Consider the following 20,941-nt stretch of genomic DNA (forward strand, 5'->3'; position numbering starts at 1 on the left):
GCTGTCTGCTTGAATTTGATTCGACACAATAGGTTGAGTCGTGCGAACTATGCATCAGATTAAGGTATAAATATAAAAACGCAAATTTTTAAAATACAATATATTTTTAAATCAAGACTTAGCAACAAGTATAGTAATATAATTCTACACATTTATAATGGAATCTACTGCTAGTCACTAGAATTTGATGAAGAATTGCGCATGCGCTCATATTGGTAGAGGCGAGGTGGGAACATCCATTCTGTTCGTTTCTTCCACAAACATAAGCATGTTTTTTTGCACAAGTTTGCAACTTTATGGACTATAAACCGGCTCAAAATACTCGCTAATTATACCCCCAAATCTGTAAGTACTCAGTTCGTTCACTTTGCTCTTATATAACAAGTTTCCTCCATATACGCTGTCGAGTTGTTTCGCTTAATTACGTAGCCTAGCTAGCTGTTGCGTGTTGTATCGTAGGACCTGAGCTTCTAGTAGCTACCCTGCTTGAGTGTGAGGATACGAAGTAGAGAATACTTTAAAGCAGCATGGGACACATTTGTCAGATTAAAAAAAATTAAAAAAAATAAAAAGCATCGTGCAATACTTACTGCACGTATTCAAGGGCTACCCGCCGGTGCAGCGTGCATTGTAGAGTCTTTAATGTCTTAAAAAAGGTGCTAGGGTCATCTTCAGTTCGCATACCTTTCGTTTAATTTATTGTTTCTAGCTAAATGAAACATGACAGTCCAACAGGAGCTCTGCTCATACGCTAAAATTAAACGGGTGTCTACCCGATTGCTCCTGGATAGCTTTAGTCACATGGTAATTCATTAGCACTGTTTAAGATCATCCAAGACCGTATTGTAGCTTATTAAAGTCCCTTTCCACTGTGTGATTAAAAGGCAACTAAAACTATGATCCAAGAAGATGTGAAAAAAAAATAATTTACCCAACTGAAATGTATATTAGAACTAGACTTTAGCGAAATTGTGTGTTAAGTGAAAGTAATCATCATCACCATTGTATGTCTTTACAGATTGCCAAATCATCTTTTAGGAGGCCGTGGACCTCGGCTTGACTGTGTCCACAGAGGCTAATGGTGTTTAGATGAGAACAGAAGCCATCCTTTAGTGTGAATGTGAATTTCTCTGCACGTTGTCAGATCACCTGTTTGCACAGGATGAAAATTGCAGTAGAAGGCTGTTGCCATGGGGAGCTGGACAAGATTTATGAGACAATTGAGTATCTGGAGCAGAAGGAAGGAGTGAAGGTGGACCTGCTGCTTTGCTGTGGAGACTTCCAGGCAGTGCGAAATGAGGGAGACTTGAAGTGCATGGCAGTGCCAGCCAAGTACAGAACCATGCAGACCTTTTACAAGTAAGTTCTTTGTTTATGTTGTGTTTTTGTTTGGTTTTTAAATCAAAGACACGAGTAAGGATATTTAAAACTTTATTATTGTCTGTGTTGCAGGTATTATTCTGGGGAGAAGAAGGCTCCGGTGTTTACCATTTTCATTGGAGGAAACCACGAGGCTTCCAATCACCTGCAAGAGCTCCCTTATGGAGGCTGGGTGGCACCAAACATTTATTATCTAGGTAGAGACTGACTGATTCCAAATTTGTTTGCCAGCTTGTCTGACTCGCCACAAGCCTGACCTATATAATCACCTGTCTCCAGGTTATGCTGGTGTTATTCGCTACAAAGGGATCAGAATTGGTGGCTTATCTGGTATTTTCAAATCACGTGACTACAGGAAGGGTATTTGTTTTTGTTTGTTTAGCTTTTCAAATAGTTGAGGCTCCACTGCTATGCATCATATTTACATGGAATGTTTTCATTTTAAGGCCACCATGAATTCCCTCCATATAATCCTGAAACACTTCGAAGTGCATACCACATCAGAAATATCGAGGTTTTCAAATTAAAACAGGTAAATCTCGCAAGTTCTTCCACACAACTCTAAATGTTTGTCCACTTCTTTAGCTAAATATACAATGTTAATTTTACATGATTATTTCTGCTAAGATCCAGATGCCCATAGACATTTTCATGAGCCACGACTGGCCTCGTGGAATCTACTACTATGGCAGCACGAAGGAGCTGTTACGAAAGAAGAAATTCCTTCGTCAAGAGGTGGAGTCAAACTCTCTGGGAAGTCCTGCTGCAGAGGAGCTCCTAGCTCACCTCCAGCCTAACTATTGGTTCTCTGCACATCTTCATGTGAAATTTGCTGCCATTATGCAGCATCTGGTGAGAGTGACAGTTGTTCAGTTAGAATTACTGCTGCTAATAAGGTTAAAATCGTTCTAACCATCATTTCGGTGATTTCTTCTTTTCAGCCTAAAGGTAAAAGTGCACCACGCGTAACCAAATTCCTGTCTCTGGATAAATGTTTGCCCCACAGGGAATTCTTACAGGTGGGACAACTCTTTTTTTTTTTCTTTTTTTTTTTTTAATTGATATATTAGGATCAGAGTCTGGGTTAAAGTGTGTGAGCTAACACCTTTTGTTTTTTCAGATTGTGGATATTCCAGAAAGACCAGGTTCATCTGAGGGTCTTGAGTATGATCCAGAGTGGCTTGCTATTCTCAAGGCTACCAACACTCTACAGAGGACCACTCCTCACCCCTGGAATCCCCCAGAGAATAATGGCTTGCATGAACGGTACACACGTATAGACATACAAGTAACAAGGCCTGTAAAAGCAGAGTTAGGTTGTGCATGCATGATTTCAGTCTCCCAGAACTAAAACATTAGCTTGAACAAATAGCCAGTGTCATGCAACAGGGGAAAGGTCACTCTGGAAGAGAGGATCTTGCACTTAAAACAAGCTTTGCATTGTAACTTCCCTGAGCTCTAGGTGTAAAAGGAAACTCGAGCTCAGGGAAGGCCTTTTTGTGTAGGATGTTATCACCACCTGTGTTGCCTTGGTGAAATAAGCAACAAAAATAAGCTCTATGGGGAAAAACAAGTTTGATATGTGCATGTTTTGTTTGGCAGCATGTTCTCCACAAATTAATGCCACTTTTTTTTTTTGAAGCGCAAGAAAAATGCTAATAACCAATAGGAGCACTAGAGCTAGTCACTGGAATTTTTTTTTTAAACTACTCAGCTGTCTACAATGTCAAGACAGACCAAGAATGAAGTTGCTGGTGTAGCTAGTTAGACCTGTGCAAGTTAGAGAGGAAGTATGAAACTCACTGCTTCAGCTGTGGGTTTTCATTCTTTTCCTTCTTCCCAAAGCCAGCAAGCAGAACTGAGTGGGGAGCAATTTGAAGTGTGTCACACTGCTTATTCATAAAAATACATTTTACATAATGAAAATAAAGCAGAAGGAAAGATTTCTCAGGACACCAATATTTGCTTAAATCAGCTCAACGCACGTTTTCAGTGAAGCCAAAACAATACTTTACATAGTGTATTTGCATCCATACTGGGAGACGGTATAGTGGAGCCTAATAATGAGCTGCCAAGTTATTGCTTCAGATGCTTGAAGCAAAGGTCATTATGACTGAGCGGTTTTTGTTCATACTTTTTTTTTATAATGTTGGATTGCATACACCCATCAGGTGGGACTTCAGCGCTTCAGAAGCCGCTATGATGCAGGTGGTGGAGGATCTGAGCGGGGAGCTTGGCATTCCAGACAACTTCAGCCCAACGGTGCCATCCTACAACCCCAACAAGCCCCATCGTCAGGCTACCCCGAGCTACAACACCAACCCTCAGACGACCGAGCTTTGCGCCAAGTTGGGTCTCACAGACATCTATGCACAGGTCGGGCGGGGAGAAGATGAGGTGGCGAGAGTTCAGGGCAGTACAGGAGGAGAGGATGACGAAGATGACGATAGTTTGGGAAGTACTGACGAGCCCAGCGAGTATCCAACCGATACTTCAGGATTGTCAGGTTCATTTAATCCAGATGAGATCACCATAGAAGACGAGTGGGAGGAGGAGGAGGAGCTGAAAGCAGAGGTGAAAGCAGACGAGCTTTTTGATGCGAAAGCAGGTGAAATCCACACACCCAGCCGTATGGTTCTACCCGAGCCCAAATGCAGCGTCTCGCCCCCTCCTCTGCCCGACCTCATGAACCTGCCACCTCCTTCCCACTCTACCCCAGCTCACGCTCAGTTTGGAGCAGACGGGGCAGGACAGGGCAGCGGCGACGATGAGGACGTCACAGCTGCGCGCATCCTAAAACGAACCAGCATTGAGAGTGGGGACGCTGGCAGCAAAGGCCCAACTCCAAGAATCAAACGCAGAAACCAGGTGATCTATACAGCAGCGGAGGATGACGAGTGTGAGGGATAGTCAGGGAGGCAGTGTAAACTTCTCCGTTAGTTTATATTCATTAATTTATGTACCTGCAGCTACTCACACGAGCTGTTCAAAGCAGAGGCATGGCTTTATTAAAATGCCCGTAAAGGTGGACTGTACACAAGCAAAGAATTTGTTTCTGGATTCAGTTTCCACAGAAATTATACCCATCAAAATGTTTCGTTGTTTAAACATGATTTTTATGTATTTTAATCCAACCAGATTTTTTAGAACACTTTTTCTTTTTCTGACATTGTAATTTCTAGATGATTAAAGAGGCCAGAAAGATGAGAACAGCTTTTTTTTTTTTTTTTTTTTTTTTTAAAACAGAAATAATGGACTTCAGCTTTATTGAACACTTACATACCGTAGGTGCTGATGGAAAAAGCAAGTCTTTGTTTTAATTACTTGTTATCTTACTCATACAGACCACTGAACCTACGTTAAAACACTGAACAATGACAGTGGATGCGTTTCTTGTATATAGTGAGCTGTTAGTGTTGAGAGGAATGGCACTTTTTTTTTTTTTTTTTTTTTTTTTTTTAAGCCTTCCATTTGTATACTATTTGAAAATTGTCTTAATGAGAATTCAGTTTTTCTCATCAAAATGCTTGGATATGAAAATAAAGCCGAAGAAAAGATTTCTCTGGACACAGATGTGTGTTTAAATCCCACTGATTTATAACATTGATCAGAGTCCTTTAAACGATCCATTCCAGGTTCACAAGTGTGCTCTGCTGAAGTCAACAAACATTCTCAGTGAAATTAAGACAATATTTAACATACAGTGTATTCGACAGGATCTCTACATCCATACAAAGAGCCAGTACGGTATAGCCTAATGACAGGGTGCCAGGTTTTTGGTTTATGGTGCAAACCAACGTCAGGGAGTAGTCTTGCGCCTTGTCTGCAAAGCACACACACTCAAAGAAAGCCCCAAACATGATTGACAGAAAGAAAACAGGGAGTAGGCACTTCTGTTTTTTTTGTGTGTATTTTTTATCTATTCTTTCCTCATTTTCTTCAGCCAAGCCTTTGACAGCCACTGAGCACACAGCTCATTCTAGTAAGGTAAAGGAAACAGTTATGCCATTTAAGCTGAACACAACATGTGCAGATATACTCCAGACCAAGGAGGTTTATTACAAGCCTCATAGTCTAAACCAAACAGGGAGGACAATGGAATTTAATCAATTCCTTGACATTTGGGAACACCATTTCCAGATGGAAAGCTATAGATGCCAATCAGAATAACGATTTAGTAACCCTGTCCATGTCATAGTTATACACTTCACATCCAGTGTATATTACTGCTGTAAAGAGCTACAGCAAGCTTATTCACACTAACTGCATGTACCTCAATCTTTCAATAAATAATTCTCAGACTTGCTGAGCTTTAGTTTCACTAATTCAGAACTTGTCAGAAGTTGAAATGTTTACTTCACGTCTTAACTTTTTGGGTTACCATTTAGACTAAATAAGGGAGGAATCAGAGATGCTGAAGCTTATCAGTCTGCAGCCAAGAGAAGTAGGAACATGGAACATTAAATAGGTACGAATTGACTTGTGTCAGACAAACTGAGCCACAGGAGGGTCGGGCAGGACAGAGAAGGGTTCAAACTCATTCCCGGGGTTCAATTCGGTATTTATTCACAGAAGGATCTTATTAGAGGGGAAAAGCAAGCAGCTGCAAGCTGGGGGGGGGGGGGGGGGGTGTGACTGCCATCTCAACCGTTTGGCTCTTTTAATGCCTCGGCCCTTTTTTTCTCCTTTCGGGACACTCGGCAACATGTGCTGCTCAGTTTGTGCCAATCGGGGCCGTGACTGAAAATGATGCAAGGCAGAGTGAACACGAAAGAAATTTCACAATTAGTGCTAAATACTAGAACAGGCTTGCCACCATCTTCTACATTCCTCTTAATCTCAGTCTTCTCTATACCGTGTCTTTCCAAATGTGGAATCAGAGTTGTTGGTCAACAGACACGTGTGAAACGCTGTCTCTGTCCTCCATCTCTGCTTGCTTTTTTGGTTCTTCCTCTCCTCTTATTCTCTCTGCTTGAACAGGAAGATGAATGCAGAGTAAAGGCTCACCCCCTGTAAGTTGATTGAAAGAGACGAGATGGTTGTAGGGCTGTGGTGGTGTGGATGGTAGAATACAGGTGGTAGGGAGTTGTGGAAGTCTAGTTCCCTCCACAGCAGGCTCGGGTGGAATGAGCATCTGGGTCCTGCAGGTTGACTCCCCGATGTCGGGCTGCATGCGTTGGGTTTTGGGTGTCTGTTTTTGGCATCTTTTTTGCTAGATTAAAGAGAAGAGGTTTATTTAGACTGTGACAAGCATATAATTCACGAGGCAGGACTCCTGACGTCTATTAGTCTCTTCTGTGAAAGAAATTATTCTTATATAAAACACAACACTCACCAATGGCCAGGAACAGCTCATTGACGTTCATGGCTGTCTTTGCAGAGGTTTCCATAAAAAGCAAACCAGTGTCTTCGGCATATGTCTGGGCTTCCTTTACCATTCAGCATATGAAAAGATCAAATTATTACACAGTATTTAAAAAACTACTAGCACAAATGCTAAAACCTGCAGATGAAAGGAACTAAACTGTTTACCATTCACAAATCATGACTGTAATTCAGCATCACATATAAAAAAAAAGTCACATCCGACCGATTCGGACATAAGTGGTATCGTGCCATCTCTAATTTTAAGTAGCCTTAAGGAGGCATAATGGACTAATACAGTCTGAATGCTGCTTGCTAACCAAGCTTACTAGCATTAACATATAATTTTGTCCTTGGTTCTGCTCCACATATAATGATTTTGAAAACAAACCAAACACAGCATAGTGTAGTGTAAGCCAGAATGTAAGGTTTGTAATATGGATTCCCAAACCAGTGGATGGCGAGTACCCTTTTATATACAGTTTACCATTCTAAACTAAAATTGGATGGCTCCTCTTATTGAGCTCAGTTCTTGGTGTCATGGAGACCACCTTCCTCTGATATTCTGCTCCATGCTGACATCACTGTTACAAAGCCACTTTCAGCTACTCTCCTGTCACAAGAGGTTGCCACAGTGTGTAGCTCCAACAGAAGCTTCTATATGTACACGCATATACAGTACATCCCAAAGGTGTTCTAGTGGATTCAGACAATAGAAGTGTGGCTGTACCGGGATCCAAAAGGTCAGTGACAGCACTTACACATTCAAACCATAGCTAACTAGTATTGTGGGCCAAAGTCAGACCAGAAAGCATTCCCCACAGTATTAAAATCCAACCGTAGTAGCCTACACTGCTGCAACAAGCATGGTTGGGGTTTTTTATTCATGCTGTGAGATAATTAAAGCAAAAGATTCACTGGGGACTATTTTGTTAGTTATGAATTGCAAGTGTGTTCCCTTTGCAGCCACATATTTCTGCTTTAGGCTAGCAGTTACAGCTAACGGCTTCAAGGCTGAAGATGTGAATCTTAATAGTCTGTCAGCTCCAACAACTGTGGCCTCTGACCTCTTTCATTAACAAGGTGCTTCTATCCATAGGACTGCTTCTGTCTTCAGGAAGTAAATTGGTTATGATTTAATTTGGACCAACAGGGGTGCGTTACCTCATACTCCACCAGTCTCTTCTCGGCCAGGTCAGCCTTGTTTCCAGCCAGGGCAATAACAATGTTAGGACTGGCCTGCCTCTGCAGCTCCTTCACCCAGGCCTTGGCTCTCTCAAACGTCTCCTGCACAAACACAGAACCAAGGTCAGATAAACTACCATGGAGATACCAAGCAAATATGATGAGATTAACTTTTCACCTTTGAGCTGATGCAAATAATGGAGCTGGGCAGTATAATGTAATAACTTCTTTCAAAAGTGCGACATTCAAATGAAACGTCAGTAAGTTCAAAGCCTCTGTGTTGGAAGCATGACTGAGGTACTGACAGAAAAAAAGTTACTTGTTAAAATGTAAAAGTCTGAAGACACAGTATGTGTTAAAAAATAATTTAAAAAAAAATCAATGTCTTGATTATAATATGGGTAAGTACAGAATCAGTTAATTTCAATAAAAGAACTAGGTGAACCCAAAGTCACAGCTAACATTGGAGATGTGTGACATCAAAAATGTTTTCCATTTATGCTTTGATAGATTTCAGAATTGCTATTTACTAGAGGTGGGAATCACCATACATCCTACGATACGATATTATCACAATACTTAACGCACGATACGATATTGCAATTTTTTAAAATATTTTGCGATATTCAGATTCTGTACATAAAGGTAAACTTTATCAATATTCATTTTATCTAATATCAAAGTCTCGCACTCAGTCTTTCTCTCATTTCAGTCAGTTTTATTGTTGACAAACTGAACGGTTAAACACGGTTAAAGTTAAACACATTTGGACAGTGAAGGAATGTCAGGGTTCTTGCTCAGAAAAAGGATCAACATGCTCTGAAGTCAGAGCACAAAAACTTTTTTTGTAACAAAATATCGATTTCTGCTGTCCCTGTATCGATACATTATTAGCAAACAAAATATCACGATACTACACAGTATCGATTTTTTCCCCCACCCCTACTATTTACACAAATATGCATGACTGTAGATAACAACCATTAAAAGTTTGCAAAACCTGATTCAAAGCAGCGTGTTTGGGCTGCACTTATGAAAACACATTTGAAATAAAAGACAGCTGATATTCCTACTTGGGAAGTGGAATTTCTGCAGCACTTTCCTTCTCCTGCTCAGAGTGCCCAGGATTTTCTTTACTTGTATTTGCATAGTCTAACACAGACAGTCAGGCTAAGTAATCCCACAAAGGTGGTCATCGGCCTGATTAGTCCATCCAAGAAGGAGGTGTGTGTCGCTTACAGCACAAACCAGTTGCAACATGGACAGGTCCCGGGAGATGTTTTACAAATAAAAGAGCAAATTTTAACGTCTCTCTATATTCTCTTTTTCTGCCTTCCCTTTCCCCATCACCACCAGAACCAGTTAGGAAACTATGGGCATCTGCCTAAAGCATGGTTCTGTACGAGATCTGTTCCTGTTTAAACTGAGTTTTTCCTCCCTGCTGTCACCAAGTACTTGCTCAATGGATATTATCATCCTTGTGCACTGTTATTGTGAATGAGTGTTGTATACATAAAATCTAATTTAATAAACATAAAAAATATGAAGTGGTCGAACATATAATACATGTTGAATGTAATATATTTGTTGTGACACATGATTTGAGTGGTCATAAAAATAAAAACTCCATTAAGGAAAGCTGGTAAAACATTTCGACTGTCACTTCATAGACCTTACAGTATCAGTGGCCATCATGACAACACAAGAAGATCAGACTCAAACTGTGAGTACACAGACACGGGAAGAAGCTGCTAACGCCACACAGAAAGGCCCAGCCAGACGGTGGATTTACACTGTCACACAGGACAAATATAAAAACATGTTGTAAACCATTAAGTAGATCAAAACGCAAATTTGTGTTTCAACATCAGCCAGTACACGAACTGGATGCAAAGTTCAAAGTTTCTATCATTCACGTTGCGCTCAAGAATCTTTATTCCTTGTTGAAGCTTCACACTGGGCTTAGGGGCTCTTCCAGGAATGGTGACACTATTTCCCAGAGACATTCATCAGTAGGTGGTGGTTTTGCATTTGCCAAATGTCTTATCTTGAATATACAGATGTGAAGCACAAGCTACCATGGCGATTTAACTCAGTACCACCTTCATAATTCAAAACCCAGGGGTTCAATTCAATTCAATTTTATTTATACAGCGCCAAATCACAACAACAGTCGCCTCGAGGCGTTTTATATTGTACAGTAGATCCTACAATAATAGATACAGAGAAAAATCCAACGATCATAGAGAATATAACTTCAGGTGAACCCTGAAATTCACCTGAAGTTATCCTCCAACTCTAGCTCTGGGATCATGGGAGCTGGAGATTGAACCACCATCCTTCCAGTTATCAGATGGCCTACTCTACCTTCATAGTCACACCTAACTTCCTGAATTTCAATGATACCAAATATATCCATGTCTAATGATGTAGAGAATGTGGGACGACAAAAAAAAAAAGAGGAAAGGAAAGAACTCGAGGAGTTTCCAGGTTAATACTGATATTAGGCTGTCGGAGACATTTACGCTTTTCTACAACTGTCTTTCAGTGAGAATCTTTACATGATTGATTTAGGTAAATGAATTGTGAATGTTGAAAAATACCTATCGGCAGCAGTCCGACATTTTAGAACAAATATCAGTGCAGCCAAGACCAACTGAAATTAGGAAATATTTCTACGTACCGGCTTGGTGATGTCAAAGACAACAATAGCAGCCTGAGCGCCACGATAGTACATGGGAGCCAGGCTGTGGTATCGCTCCTGTCCTGCAGTGTCCCAGATCTCAAACTTCACTGTGGTATCATCAAGACACACCGACTGTGCCAGGAATGCAGCTGGACATAAAAAAGAAGCATGAGAGATCATTATGGGGTTCTTAAATCCACCCCCCCCCCCCCCCAATCAATCACCTGATTAGGAGTTCTCCCAGTTCTTACCTCCTATAGTGGTCTCTTGGAACTCATCAAACTGCCCTTTGACAAAACGCAGCACCAAACTGGACTTGCCCACAGCCATGTCCCCCAGCAGCACCAACTTGAACTGGCAAATCTTGGTCTGCGTTAGTGTGCCGTTGGAGCGGCCTCCGCTCCCTCTGGAGCTCATACTGACCAGAGACAGCAGGGGGGCTGGGCCTCCTCCCTCAGTGGAGACAGGTGCTTTTGGTCACTTGTGCTGCTTCCCAAAACAGACCGAGAGTCACGTCTCACTGACGACGTCTTGACCTCTGTTCTAGTCGTGTTTGGTCTGTGTGAAAAAGCCAGAAGACTTTTATTTCGGTTCAAGATTACACACTGTCTGCCCTATATACACACACATATCCTTCTTCCTCAAGGTAACAAATCTTCTCCCGGCGGATCCATACTTTCTAAAGATTAGAAGTTTTCTATGCGATCAAGCACAAGTTTTAATTGCGACTGTAATGTCTCACGTGTACTACCTCTCAATGTGATCACGCCTTACCTCATGAAACGGAAATCCAAGCCGATCCAGAAATAAGTTCTAAAGATTTAAGCCTCATAGGAGGGATGGAGGTCTCGCATACAATCCAGCACCTGTTTAAATCCTAACTGCATTGCACAATATGTACCAACCTTCACATGCTGCTGCGTTCACTGAATAAGAGATGTGTGGGGAGAATAGCGGCCCATTTGATCTGGAGTTTACTGGGGATGCTGCGCTTCTAATTGCTCTCTCCCACCTCAGACACTCGACGCTAACAACCCCCCTCCCCCCGGCACTGCAGCACTTTCTCCATTTGAAACATTAACCTCAGCACCCCGCTGACACGCGTCAGGACAAGAGAGCAGACGGATGACATCCTGGCGTACTCGTGTTGAGGCAACTCCCACAATGACTGTTATCAGATCAGCAACCCTTATCTCGGGTTATGTGCTAGCGGGACAGCGATCCGAGCATTCGGTTCGGACGACACAAAACTGAAACAAAGCCTCGCATTTCGACGCCCAAAGAAACACAGCCGTTCCAGCCGAGCGTATAAGTAACACAGAGGTACTGAGAGGAAAACATAAGTCTATTTACCGTGTATAGTGTAGTTTCAGCCGTGCGGGTAGCGCTGACTTAACTGTTGACAATTTGGCTATCAGCTGGTGAAAGAAAAAAATGTTAACGCTTCCTGGAAATTGGCGCATGCGCACTGAGTGCCGCATTGTCAATTCTGGGAAGAAAAGAAGAGCCGCATATCCTTTGATTTTTTTTCACTCGTCTTTATATGGCACTTTTTAAAAATACAAATTTAGATCAATTATAAGAGTCACAGAACACAAGTTCGACGAACAAAATACCGCGCACAGTAAGAATGACTTATTCATAGAAATGATTCATTCTCAGAAAACACATCACCCCCTCTGGAAACGTTCTTTCTCGTCTGCTTATATTTTTTCCGATCTTTAAAATGTATTCTAGGAAACGTAGACGGGGTTATTGTAGTGAATTCTTTGGGTAATATATTGGCAACCTTCTAGAAGCTCCTCTGGAGGTTATTATTTTTGATAACCTCTAAGGAGCGTTACCTAAAGTTAATATTTAAATTTAAATATATATATATACATAGTTTAAAAAAAAAACCTGGTAAATGGTTTCACAAACAATAGAATTCCGGAATGTCCATTTAAAAAAAGAGACTAAACTTTTTATCATTGTACGAATGCACAAAGCATTGTATAATTTAATTATTGCCTTTATTTTCGACAAAGATTTAAATCCTTTTTTGAAAATAGAAAAATATGGCAGTCATTGATAATATTAACCCGAGGCTTTTAGCTTTTAGTCAAATTTTAATGTTTTAATGGCGACAAAAGTTGCTCAATAACTAGCAGATAATCATAATAATCGAGGCACAGACGCCAACACATTTCCTGTTGGTGTCTGAATGGAGTTTCAGTGATTAGCCGCGTGGTTTTCTGTTGCAGCCTCCGGGCTGCAGGGGGCGCCGGAGAAATCCTGGGAAATATCTCGGAAGTCAATACCACGTGAAGGATGTTTGACTTGTTTTCACCGGTGCACTGCTGTGCAGGCACACAAATGTGTTTGTCTGTTTTTATTTAAGACATTGTGGGAAACGTGGAGGTGTTTCATTGTGACGTTATGCGATAACTTGCCGTCACTATGCCAGCAACAAACAGAAAAGCGCAGAAGAAGGGGAGGGACACCGCCGTAAGTGTTGTTTCACTATTCACAGTACTTAACAGTATTATGTGTAAACACACCACTGTTTACTTTAGCTCTACTATATTATGAAGTACACGATGTCAATTATATTGCTGCTGATGGTTGAACCACAATATTGCGGTTGTATTCAAAAAATATTAGATGTGTAAGAAGATATTAAAAATGAGCTCAGTCTCTGTCTATTACAGCACTACATGCCAAATGGTTACTAGTACATATGTAATAGAATAAGATGTATCACAGTACAGCTCTGTGTGTTTCTTGAACCCTAGACTAGCTTTGCATGATTCACAGTTAAAAATAAGTCATATTTACCTAAAACTTTAGGGACTTCTCATGCATGCGCTAACCTCATTATTTGAATCTGTGGCCATGTTTAATTTGAGAATCCACCCCTGTAACAGTAGTCTCATTGCACATGTGCATACTTTAAAATGATGATATGAGTATATGCAACATTTGTATGTATATGTGACATCCTTCAATGGAAGGATAAGAAAGAAGATCATTAAAGGTCTTAAAAAGTCTTGCACTGTGTTTTGGGAGATTTATTTCTGCTGGTTCTTTGTTGTTCCTTAAAACAGGTGCAGGGAACCAATGACAGCAGTGTGGTGAGCAAAGTGTCTGCTGCAGCACAGGGCTACTTCAACGACGCCTTCCTTCAACACTTTGTGTGCAAAGTGGCCAGGAGAGCGCCGCTTATCAACAGGTCAGATATTGTTTTCTCTTCTTTCATGCACCTCGGATGTATGTGGTGATGGTTTACTCTATAAACAAAATTTATACAGTAAGCAGCAGCAATAGAATTACTCTCATGTGCAGGGGAGGTGATGCACACCACATGTATGTATGTATGTAGCTGGCAGGGGGTACTGGGTAAAAATGTCTTGTGTAAATTAAAGTTTCTTTGGATGTTTCAGGGGCTATTATGTGCGCTGGAAAGCTGTGGACCACTGTGTGAGGAAATTCCTTCAGATTACAGAAAAATGCCCTGAAAGACAGGTAAGCTGTCAGCGTATCGTCCAATCAGTCTTTCTGGAAGCAGGTCACTTGTAATCATGTAATACCTCTTGGCACTTACTAGAGCAGTTATTTTAAATCATTATCCAGAGTAGTGGTCATTTCACTGATCAAAGGAAAACAAAAAGTGTCTATAGAATCTGAGTCAAATATGATTTAAAAATGCTCAACGTTCACTGACTTAATGTTTAAAAAGCTTTTTCTCTTTAAGGCTGCCATCATCTTCCATGTTACCAAATGTTCCCATCTTTTGTATAGGTTTCCATTCCGATTGGTGTCTTTATTTTTCAACCTCACTTCCCTGGTTTAGATCTTGTCTTTGGGTGCGGGCTTCGACTCTTTGTATTTCCGCCTACGTGGAGATGGAGCTCTGAGCGGGGCTGTTGTGTTTGAGGTAGATTTTCCTGATGTCTCTCAGCGCAAGGCTGCCCTCATCACTTCTAATATAACACTAAGGGGGATGATAGACTCCCAGTCACCGTCACTTACAGGTTTGTCTTTTTTTTCTTGGTAGTGGTTTAAAAAAATTATTTGTCAGGTAAAAGATGTACAGTGGGGCAAAAAAGTATTTAGTCAGCCACCGATTGTGCAAGTTCCCCCACTTAAAATGATGACAGAGGTCAGTAATTTGCACCAGAGGTACACTTCAACTGTGAGAGACGGAATGTGAAAAAAAAATCCATGAATCCACATGGTAGGATTTGTAAAGAATTTATTTGTAAATTAGGGTGGAAAATAAGTATTTGGTCACCTCAAACAAGGAAAATCTCTGGCTCTCACAGACCTGTAACGTCTTCTGTAAGAAGCTTTTCTGCCCCCCACTCGTTACCTGTATGAATGGTACCTGTTTGAACTCATCATCTGTATAAAAGACACCTGTCCACAGCCTCAAACAGTCAGACTCCAAACTCCGCCATGGCCAAGACCAAAGAGCTTTCGAAGGACACCAGGAAAAGTATTGTAGACCTGCACCAGACTGGGAAGAGTGAATCTACAATAGGCAAGCAGCTTGGTGTGAAAAAATCAACTGTGGGAGCAATCATCAGAAAATGGAAGACATACAAGACCACTGATAATCTCCCTCGATCTGGGGCTCCACGCAAGATCTCATCCTGTGGGGTCAAAATGATCATGAGAACGGTGAGCAAAGATCCCAGAACCACACGGGGGGACCTGGTGAATGACCTGCAGAGAGCTGGGACCAAAGTAACAAAGCTCACCATCAGTAACACACTACAACGGCAGGGAATCAAATCCCGCAGTGCCAGACGTGTTCCGCTGCTGAAGCCAGTGCATGTCCAGGCCCGTCTGAAGTTTGCCAGAGAGCACATGGATGATACAGCAGAGGATTGGGAGAATGTCATGTGGTCAGATGAAACCAAAGTAGAACTTTTTGGTATAAACTCAACTCGTCGTGTTTGGAGGAAGAAGAATACTGAGTTGCATCCCAAGAACACCATACCTACTGTGAAGCATGGGGGTGGAAACATCATGCTATGGGGCTGTTTTTCTGCCAAGGGGACAGGACGACTGATCCGTGTTAAGGACAGAATGAATGGGGCCATGTATCGTGAGATTTTGAGCCAAAACCTCCTTCCATCAGTGAGAACTTTGAAGATGAAACGAGGCTGAGTCTTCCAACATGACAATGATCCAAAACACACCGCCCGGGCAACAAAGGAGTGGCTCCGTAAGAAGCATTTGAAAGTCCTGGAGTGGCCTAGCCAGTCTCCAGACCTCAACCCCATAGAAAATCTGTGGCGGGAGTTGAAAGTCCGTGTTGCTCGGCGACAGCCCCAAAACATCACTGCTCTCGAGAAGATCTGCATGGAGGAATGGGCCAAAATACCAGCTACTGTGTGTGCAAACCTGGTAAAGACCTATAGTAAACGTTTGACCTCTGTTATTGCCAACAAAGGTTATGTTACAAAGTATTGAGTTGTATTTTTGTTATTGACCAAATACTTATTTTCCACCCTGATTTACGAATAAATTCTTTACAAATCCTACCATGTGGAGTCATGGATTTTTTTTTCACATTCTGTCTCTCACAGTTGAAGTGTACCTCTGGTGCAAATTACTGACCTCTGTCATCATTTTAGGTGGGGGAACTTGCACAATCGGTGGCTGACTAAATACTTTTTTGCCCCACTGTAAGAGGTTAGTATGGCATAGTTTAGTTTGGTGAATGGCTGCTTGTGTTTCTTCAGGACCTGTCTATGTGTCCAGCAGTCAGTACCGTCTGTTAGGAGTGGATGTTAGAGAGGAGTCCAAGGTGGAAGAGGCTCTGCGTGTAGCTGGGCTGGACTGGGCTGCCCCTACCCTGATTCTTTCTGAAGTGGTGCTCACCTACATGGAAACACAATGGTGCAGTAATGTATAAAATGTGAACTAGAGATGAATTTGCATACACTTGGGCGTGTAACGCTAGTTAGATGATGGCAATATGTAGCAAAAACTGAGAATTTATGATCAAAGCAAATCACATTTAAAGCCGTTGGATGTTGTGTGTCTTTCAGGTCTGATGCCATCATTGGTTGGGCAGCAAAGCTCCTGCCACAGTCTCTCTTTGTTATGTATGAGCAGATCCATCCGCACGATCCCTTTGGTCAGATCATGCAGGAGCATTTCCAGAAACTCAATTCAACTCTGCATGCACTTCGACAATACCCAGACACCGCCGCACAAAGGCACCGCTTCCTGGACAAGGTCAGTACACAACCTATACACAAGACACTTCCTGTATCTTTTCACTTCTTTGAACAAGCACAATACCTCAGACCCAGGTACCAATTGAATAAAAAAAAAAAAACACAGTCGAGGCATATTCAAAACGTCCCTGTTCCTCCTGTGAAGGTTAAATATATGGCGTCTTTGTCTCCAGGGCTGGGAAGAGTGCGTGTGCCTGGATATGAATAATTTCCTCTTCGGGCTGGTCCCTGAGGAGGAGAGATGCAGATTGGAGAGCCTGGAGCCTTTTGATGAATATGAGGTCAGCTGGGTCTCAGCATTGCATCTTCTATAAAAGTGTGCACTACTGATCAGAAGAGCTCACTTGATTTGGTTTGGATGACACGTTTTGTCATTTATCACTAAACCGCTGCCGAAAGTTTATTTATTGTTGTGACCTTTAGAAAACCTCTTTTCCAATTAATGTTAGTACAGCTGAAAACCACAGTGCTTATTCAAGAAGCGATCTGTGTTTGTAGTTGAGTGTCAGCCTCTGTGGGGAGGAGTGCACACAATGAAGATGTTAGGATTATTTGACTCTACAGTTTCCAACTATGAGGGGAGAGTGTGTCCAGTCTGGCCCACTCTCTGTGGTTTTTGGGAACCGTTATGGACGGCATGCTGGAGCAATGGTTCATTCTTTCACCTCACCATAGAATGCTCTAGTTTTGAACCCGGGCACTTTCACACTGGCTTCACTCTGCACACCTGAAAGCTACACCCGTCTTTTATTTTGTCTCTCACGTACCACTTACTTTTTACCTTCATCATTTGTAATATAAGTATCTTTGAACCTGCTATTAAACAAAGAGTAAAACAGTCAACACAGTAGCTAACATCAGAATCATTCAATGATTGTAGAAGAAGAGCTTTATGGAAAAGTTACAAATGAACTTCATAAAATTTGGTGTTAGTTCAAATAAAGAAGATATAAAACCTCATTTTATTTTTTGGCACAACACCGGAACAACTACATTCTACCACTGACTCCTCACCTGTCTGCTCTCAGGAGTGGCACCAAAAATGTTCCCATTACTTCATCCTTACTGCATCTCGAGGCTCTTTGATGGCGCAGGCTTTACTCCCTCGAGCTCCAGGTAGCTTTCACTTTTCACTCCTCGACTTGACACTAACAAGCATTTGAAATGGGACGTTCTGTATGCATGTTGAAGTTGTGTTGTTGCTTTAGAATCTCCTGTGCCATCTGTTGGCCCTTCTTGGAGCACAACAGCCCTGAGTGTTCGGACCACACCGGTATGCGTGGAGGGGCTGGGGATGGCTTCTGCGTCAGTGAGGCCAGGGTGGGTCCTGCTAACAGGAGGCTCCAGCAGAGGAGGCAGAAGAGCAGCGATCAGACTCCTGCTCAGAGAACAGGAAGGCTGGAGGTCCGTCAGTGTGGAGCCATCAGCAGATGTTGGTGAGGGTTTTTTTTTCTTTGGGGGAGGGGCAGCCGGTCTTGATTTAGCCAGGAAAAGTTAGTAATTTTCCCTTCTTATCCCAGGTGTGCGACTTTACCACACAGTTACCCCTATACCTGGAGTGGGTGCTGTGGTATTTGGAGGTCGCTCCTCTCCACTCAACCCGGTCAGAAGCCTTTTCAAAATGACCTTTAGCCTCTGTGGTGCTCTGGAGTCAGGGGGCCAAGATGCACCGAAGCTTTGTATGGAGGAGATGATGTGTACAGGCAGTCCACCACCGCCAAGATGGAGGCACTCTGCTACCCTAACCAGACACAGAGGTGAGGGAAAACAGGAAGTCTTGTAGGATCCTTTTGCCTCACACTCTTTCTTTTTTTCCCTCTTCCTGTTTGTAGCTTTTTCTTTCTTTTTCTCTTTTTTCATTCCATTTGTTCTTTTGCTTTATGCTTTTCTCACATCTTTGCTTCGCCTTCTCTCTGCCAGTCTTTTATCCCATCCCTGCTTTTTCGTTACACACTGACTCCCTGTCACATCTCTGCAGGCAGAGAGTTTGTGTTTGTGTTTGGTGGAAAGAACCAATCAGGGGCCGTTTTGGGTGACGGATACTTCCTGAGTGTCGACCAGCAGCACTGGACTGAGGTTTGCTTGTTGTTACAATTTTAAACCCAGATTCTTAATGTTGCACGCACAAGTTTATTATCACATCACACAGGGCCCGTATGCATATAAACCTCCACATATTAGATATGTAAGGTATATTTTGAAGGAGTCATTTAGTAGATTTCAAGAATACAAGTATGGAGCAAGAACATAACGTGCACATGACTCATACATGACCACTGGGTGTCATTTACAGATCCCAGTAGAGGGCGTAGCACCAGAGGCTCGTCACTCTCACTCTGCATGCTCATATAAAGGTGGTGGTGTGGTGTTTGGAGGGCTGAGCAGAGCAGGAGTGCCCCTGGATGACACGGTAATCCTGACACCAACTGAAAGAGGCTTCTGCTGGGAGAGAATAGATGTACAGCCCCCTCCTGTACCCAGGTCTGTTGTGCCTCAGACACCATAACCAAACTCCAAGTTTCTGCTAAAGAAACTCTTTGATGAGATTTCCATTGTGTGCTTCGTTTTAGATACTCTCACTGTGCCCATGTGAGTGGTGAGAAGCTGGTTGTGGTAGGTGGAGTCTGGCTGCATTCAGACGGCGTGCCAGGCGTTGTTGTGATCAACATCACCACGTGCAGCAGTATGGAGTACAGTCTGGACACGGTTAGTGATCATTTATTGCACTTATAGTTATTCTAAAGGAAATCTAGCACCAACCAATGTTCTTCATCGACCTCAGGCCTTAAAGCCTCCAGGTTTGTTGCTTAAAAACTAGCACTGTTCCACTTCTGTGAGGAAAAGCAGAACTGAATTATCCGATGTTAATTACTAATGTATGTCCTGTCATGTGTAGACCTCAGTGCCCTGGCCTCTGATGCTCCACTCATTTTGCTCTGAGATGACGGACTCAGAAGATCCAGAGCTGCTCTTGATAGGTGGAGGAGGAAACTGTTTCTCTTTTGGGACTCACTGGAACCCTCAGCCTGTCACTGTGGACCTCAAACTCATGCTGGGCTGAATCAGCCTTGAGTATTTCCAAAATAAAGTACCAAAAGGTGGACTTATGTCAAGTCTGTTGAAGGGTCCAGACAAGTGCCTGCTTCTTATTGTAATTTTCATAATTATATAAGAAAACCTCTCATATTGACCGAGCAGCAACCTCCAGGGTGCCGAAGCAGAAGTGCCCGAAACTGTAGTTCCTCTAGTGGCCACTCGAGGCAGAGACTCCCATATTATAATGTTCAACTTTACAGCAGAAATAAACATTTCTACAACCTGTTCCGGAGATATGTTTTGTCTTTATAACTTATTTCTTCCTTTAACTATACAGACCCCTTATATAATTTAAGGGGTTTCAAGGCTGTGGCTGTGACTGACTTGCCCATAGCTGCTAGCTGTCAACAAGGTGTCAGCCCAACTAATTCCAGTCTTTGCCTTGAGAAGCCTTTTCAGTGCACTTATACTTGAAAGTGGACTTATGTCAAGTCTTTATCCTGTCTTCCTTCTCTCACCCCAACCGGTCACAGCAGATGGCCCCGCCCCTTCCTGAGCCTGGTTCTGCCGGAGGTTTCTTCCTGTTAAAAGGGAGTTTTTGCTTCCCACTGTCGCCAAAGTGCTTGCTCATAGGGGGTCATATGATTGTTGGGTTTTTCTCTGTATCTATTATTGTACGATCTACTGTGCAATATAAAGCGCTTTGAGGCGACTGTTGTTGTGATTTGGCGCTGTATAAATAAAATTGAATTGAAATATAATACGACTTTAACAGCCTGCTAGAAGTTTATTTTTTATATATTGCTGAAATTAGCAAGTTTCAACAGTTTGATAGATTGGTATGAAGTGATGATCTCCTACTGGGCAGACTCGAGGCTACACTAGCTCTATACTCCGCCTAATGGTACAAACCTCTGTGACACAGAATTCCAGCCGAAATTTGAATTTGAAAACTTGAATGGACGGGTGGGTTTTTAAACTATAACTTTCACCACCAGGTGGCAGCATTTCATCAGTGGATGCTTGAAATGTTTTTAGATGTTTCCTGTTTTGTTTT

At 42.2% G+C, this 20,941-nt stretch overlaps 3 protein-coding genes across 3 annotated transcripts; 2 read left to right on the forward strand and 1 right to left on the reverse strand.

Annotated features, from left to right (window-relative positions):
- The first annotated feature begins 189 nt into the window (after positions 1-189).
- dbr1 (debranching RNA lariats 1) lies at positions 190-4,616 on the forward strand. Its single transcript, XM_080903074.1, has 9 exons — positions 190-345; positions 1,019-1,359; positions 1,453-1,577; positions 1,660-1,740; positions 1,827-1,912; positions 2,008-2,232; positions 2,322-2,399; positions 2,501-2,646; positions 3,552-4,616. The coding sequence occupies exons 2-9, from the start codon at positions 1,163-1,165 to the stop codon at positions 4,288-4,290; spliced, it is 1,677 nt and encodes a 558-aa protein (XP_080759200.1). The 5' UTR covers positions 190-345; positions 1,019-1,162; the 3' UTR covers positions 4,291-4,616.
- Positions 4,617-4,762: 146 nt separating this feature from the next.
- On the reverse strand, positions 4,763-12,244 carry rab5b (RAB5B, member RAS oncogene family). Its single transcript, XM_080903075.1, is given in 7 exon segments — positions 4,763-6,592; positions 6,716-6,809; positions 7,909-8,031; positions 10,613-10,764; positions 10,867-11,070; positions 11,073-11,173; positions 11,969-12,244. Coding segments are annotated over 7 exon segments (918 nt in total). The 5' UTR covers positions 12,097-12,244; the 3' UTR covers positions 4,763-6,476.
- Positions 12,245-12,398: 154 nt separating this feature from the next.
- lcmt2 (leucine carboxyl methyltransferase 2) lies at positions 12,399-20,650 on the forward strand. The gene is made up of 14 exons (XM_080903069.1): positions 12,399-13,102; positions 13,702-13,826; positions 14,038-14,119; positions 14,448-14,628; positions 16,348-16,504; positions 16,657-16,846; positions 17,022-17,129; positions 17,877-17,964; positions 18,057-18,284; positions 18,369-18,605; positions 18,827-18,924; positions 19,142-19,329; positions 19,419-19,554; positions 19,745-20,650. Exons 1-14 carry the CDS (start codon positions 13,055-13,057, stop codon positions 19,907-19,909), a joined length of 2,031 nt encoding a protein of 676 aa, XP_080759195.1. The 5' UTR covers positions 12,399-13,054; the 3' UTR covers positions 19,910-20,650.
- The last annotated feature ends 291 nt before the right edge of the window (positions 20,651-20,941 follow it).

The sequence above is a fragment of the Rhamphochromis sp. 'chilingali' genome, assembly GCF_963969265.1.
Source record: "Rhamphochromis sp. 'chilingali' genome assembly, chromosome: 14".
In the NCBI taxonomy this organism is placed as follows: Eukaryota; Metazoa; Chordata; class Actinopteri; order Cichliformes; family Cichlidae; genus Rhamphochromis; species Rhamphochromis sp. 'chilingali'.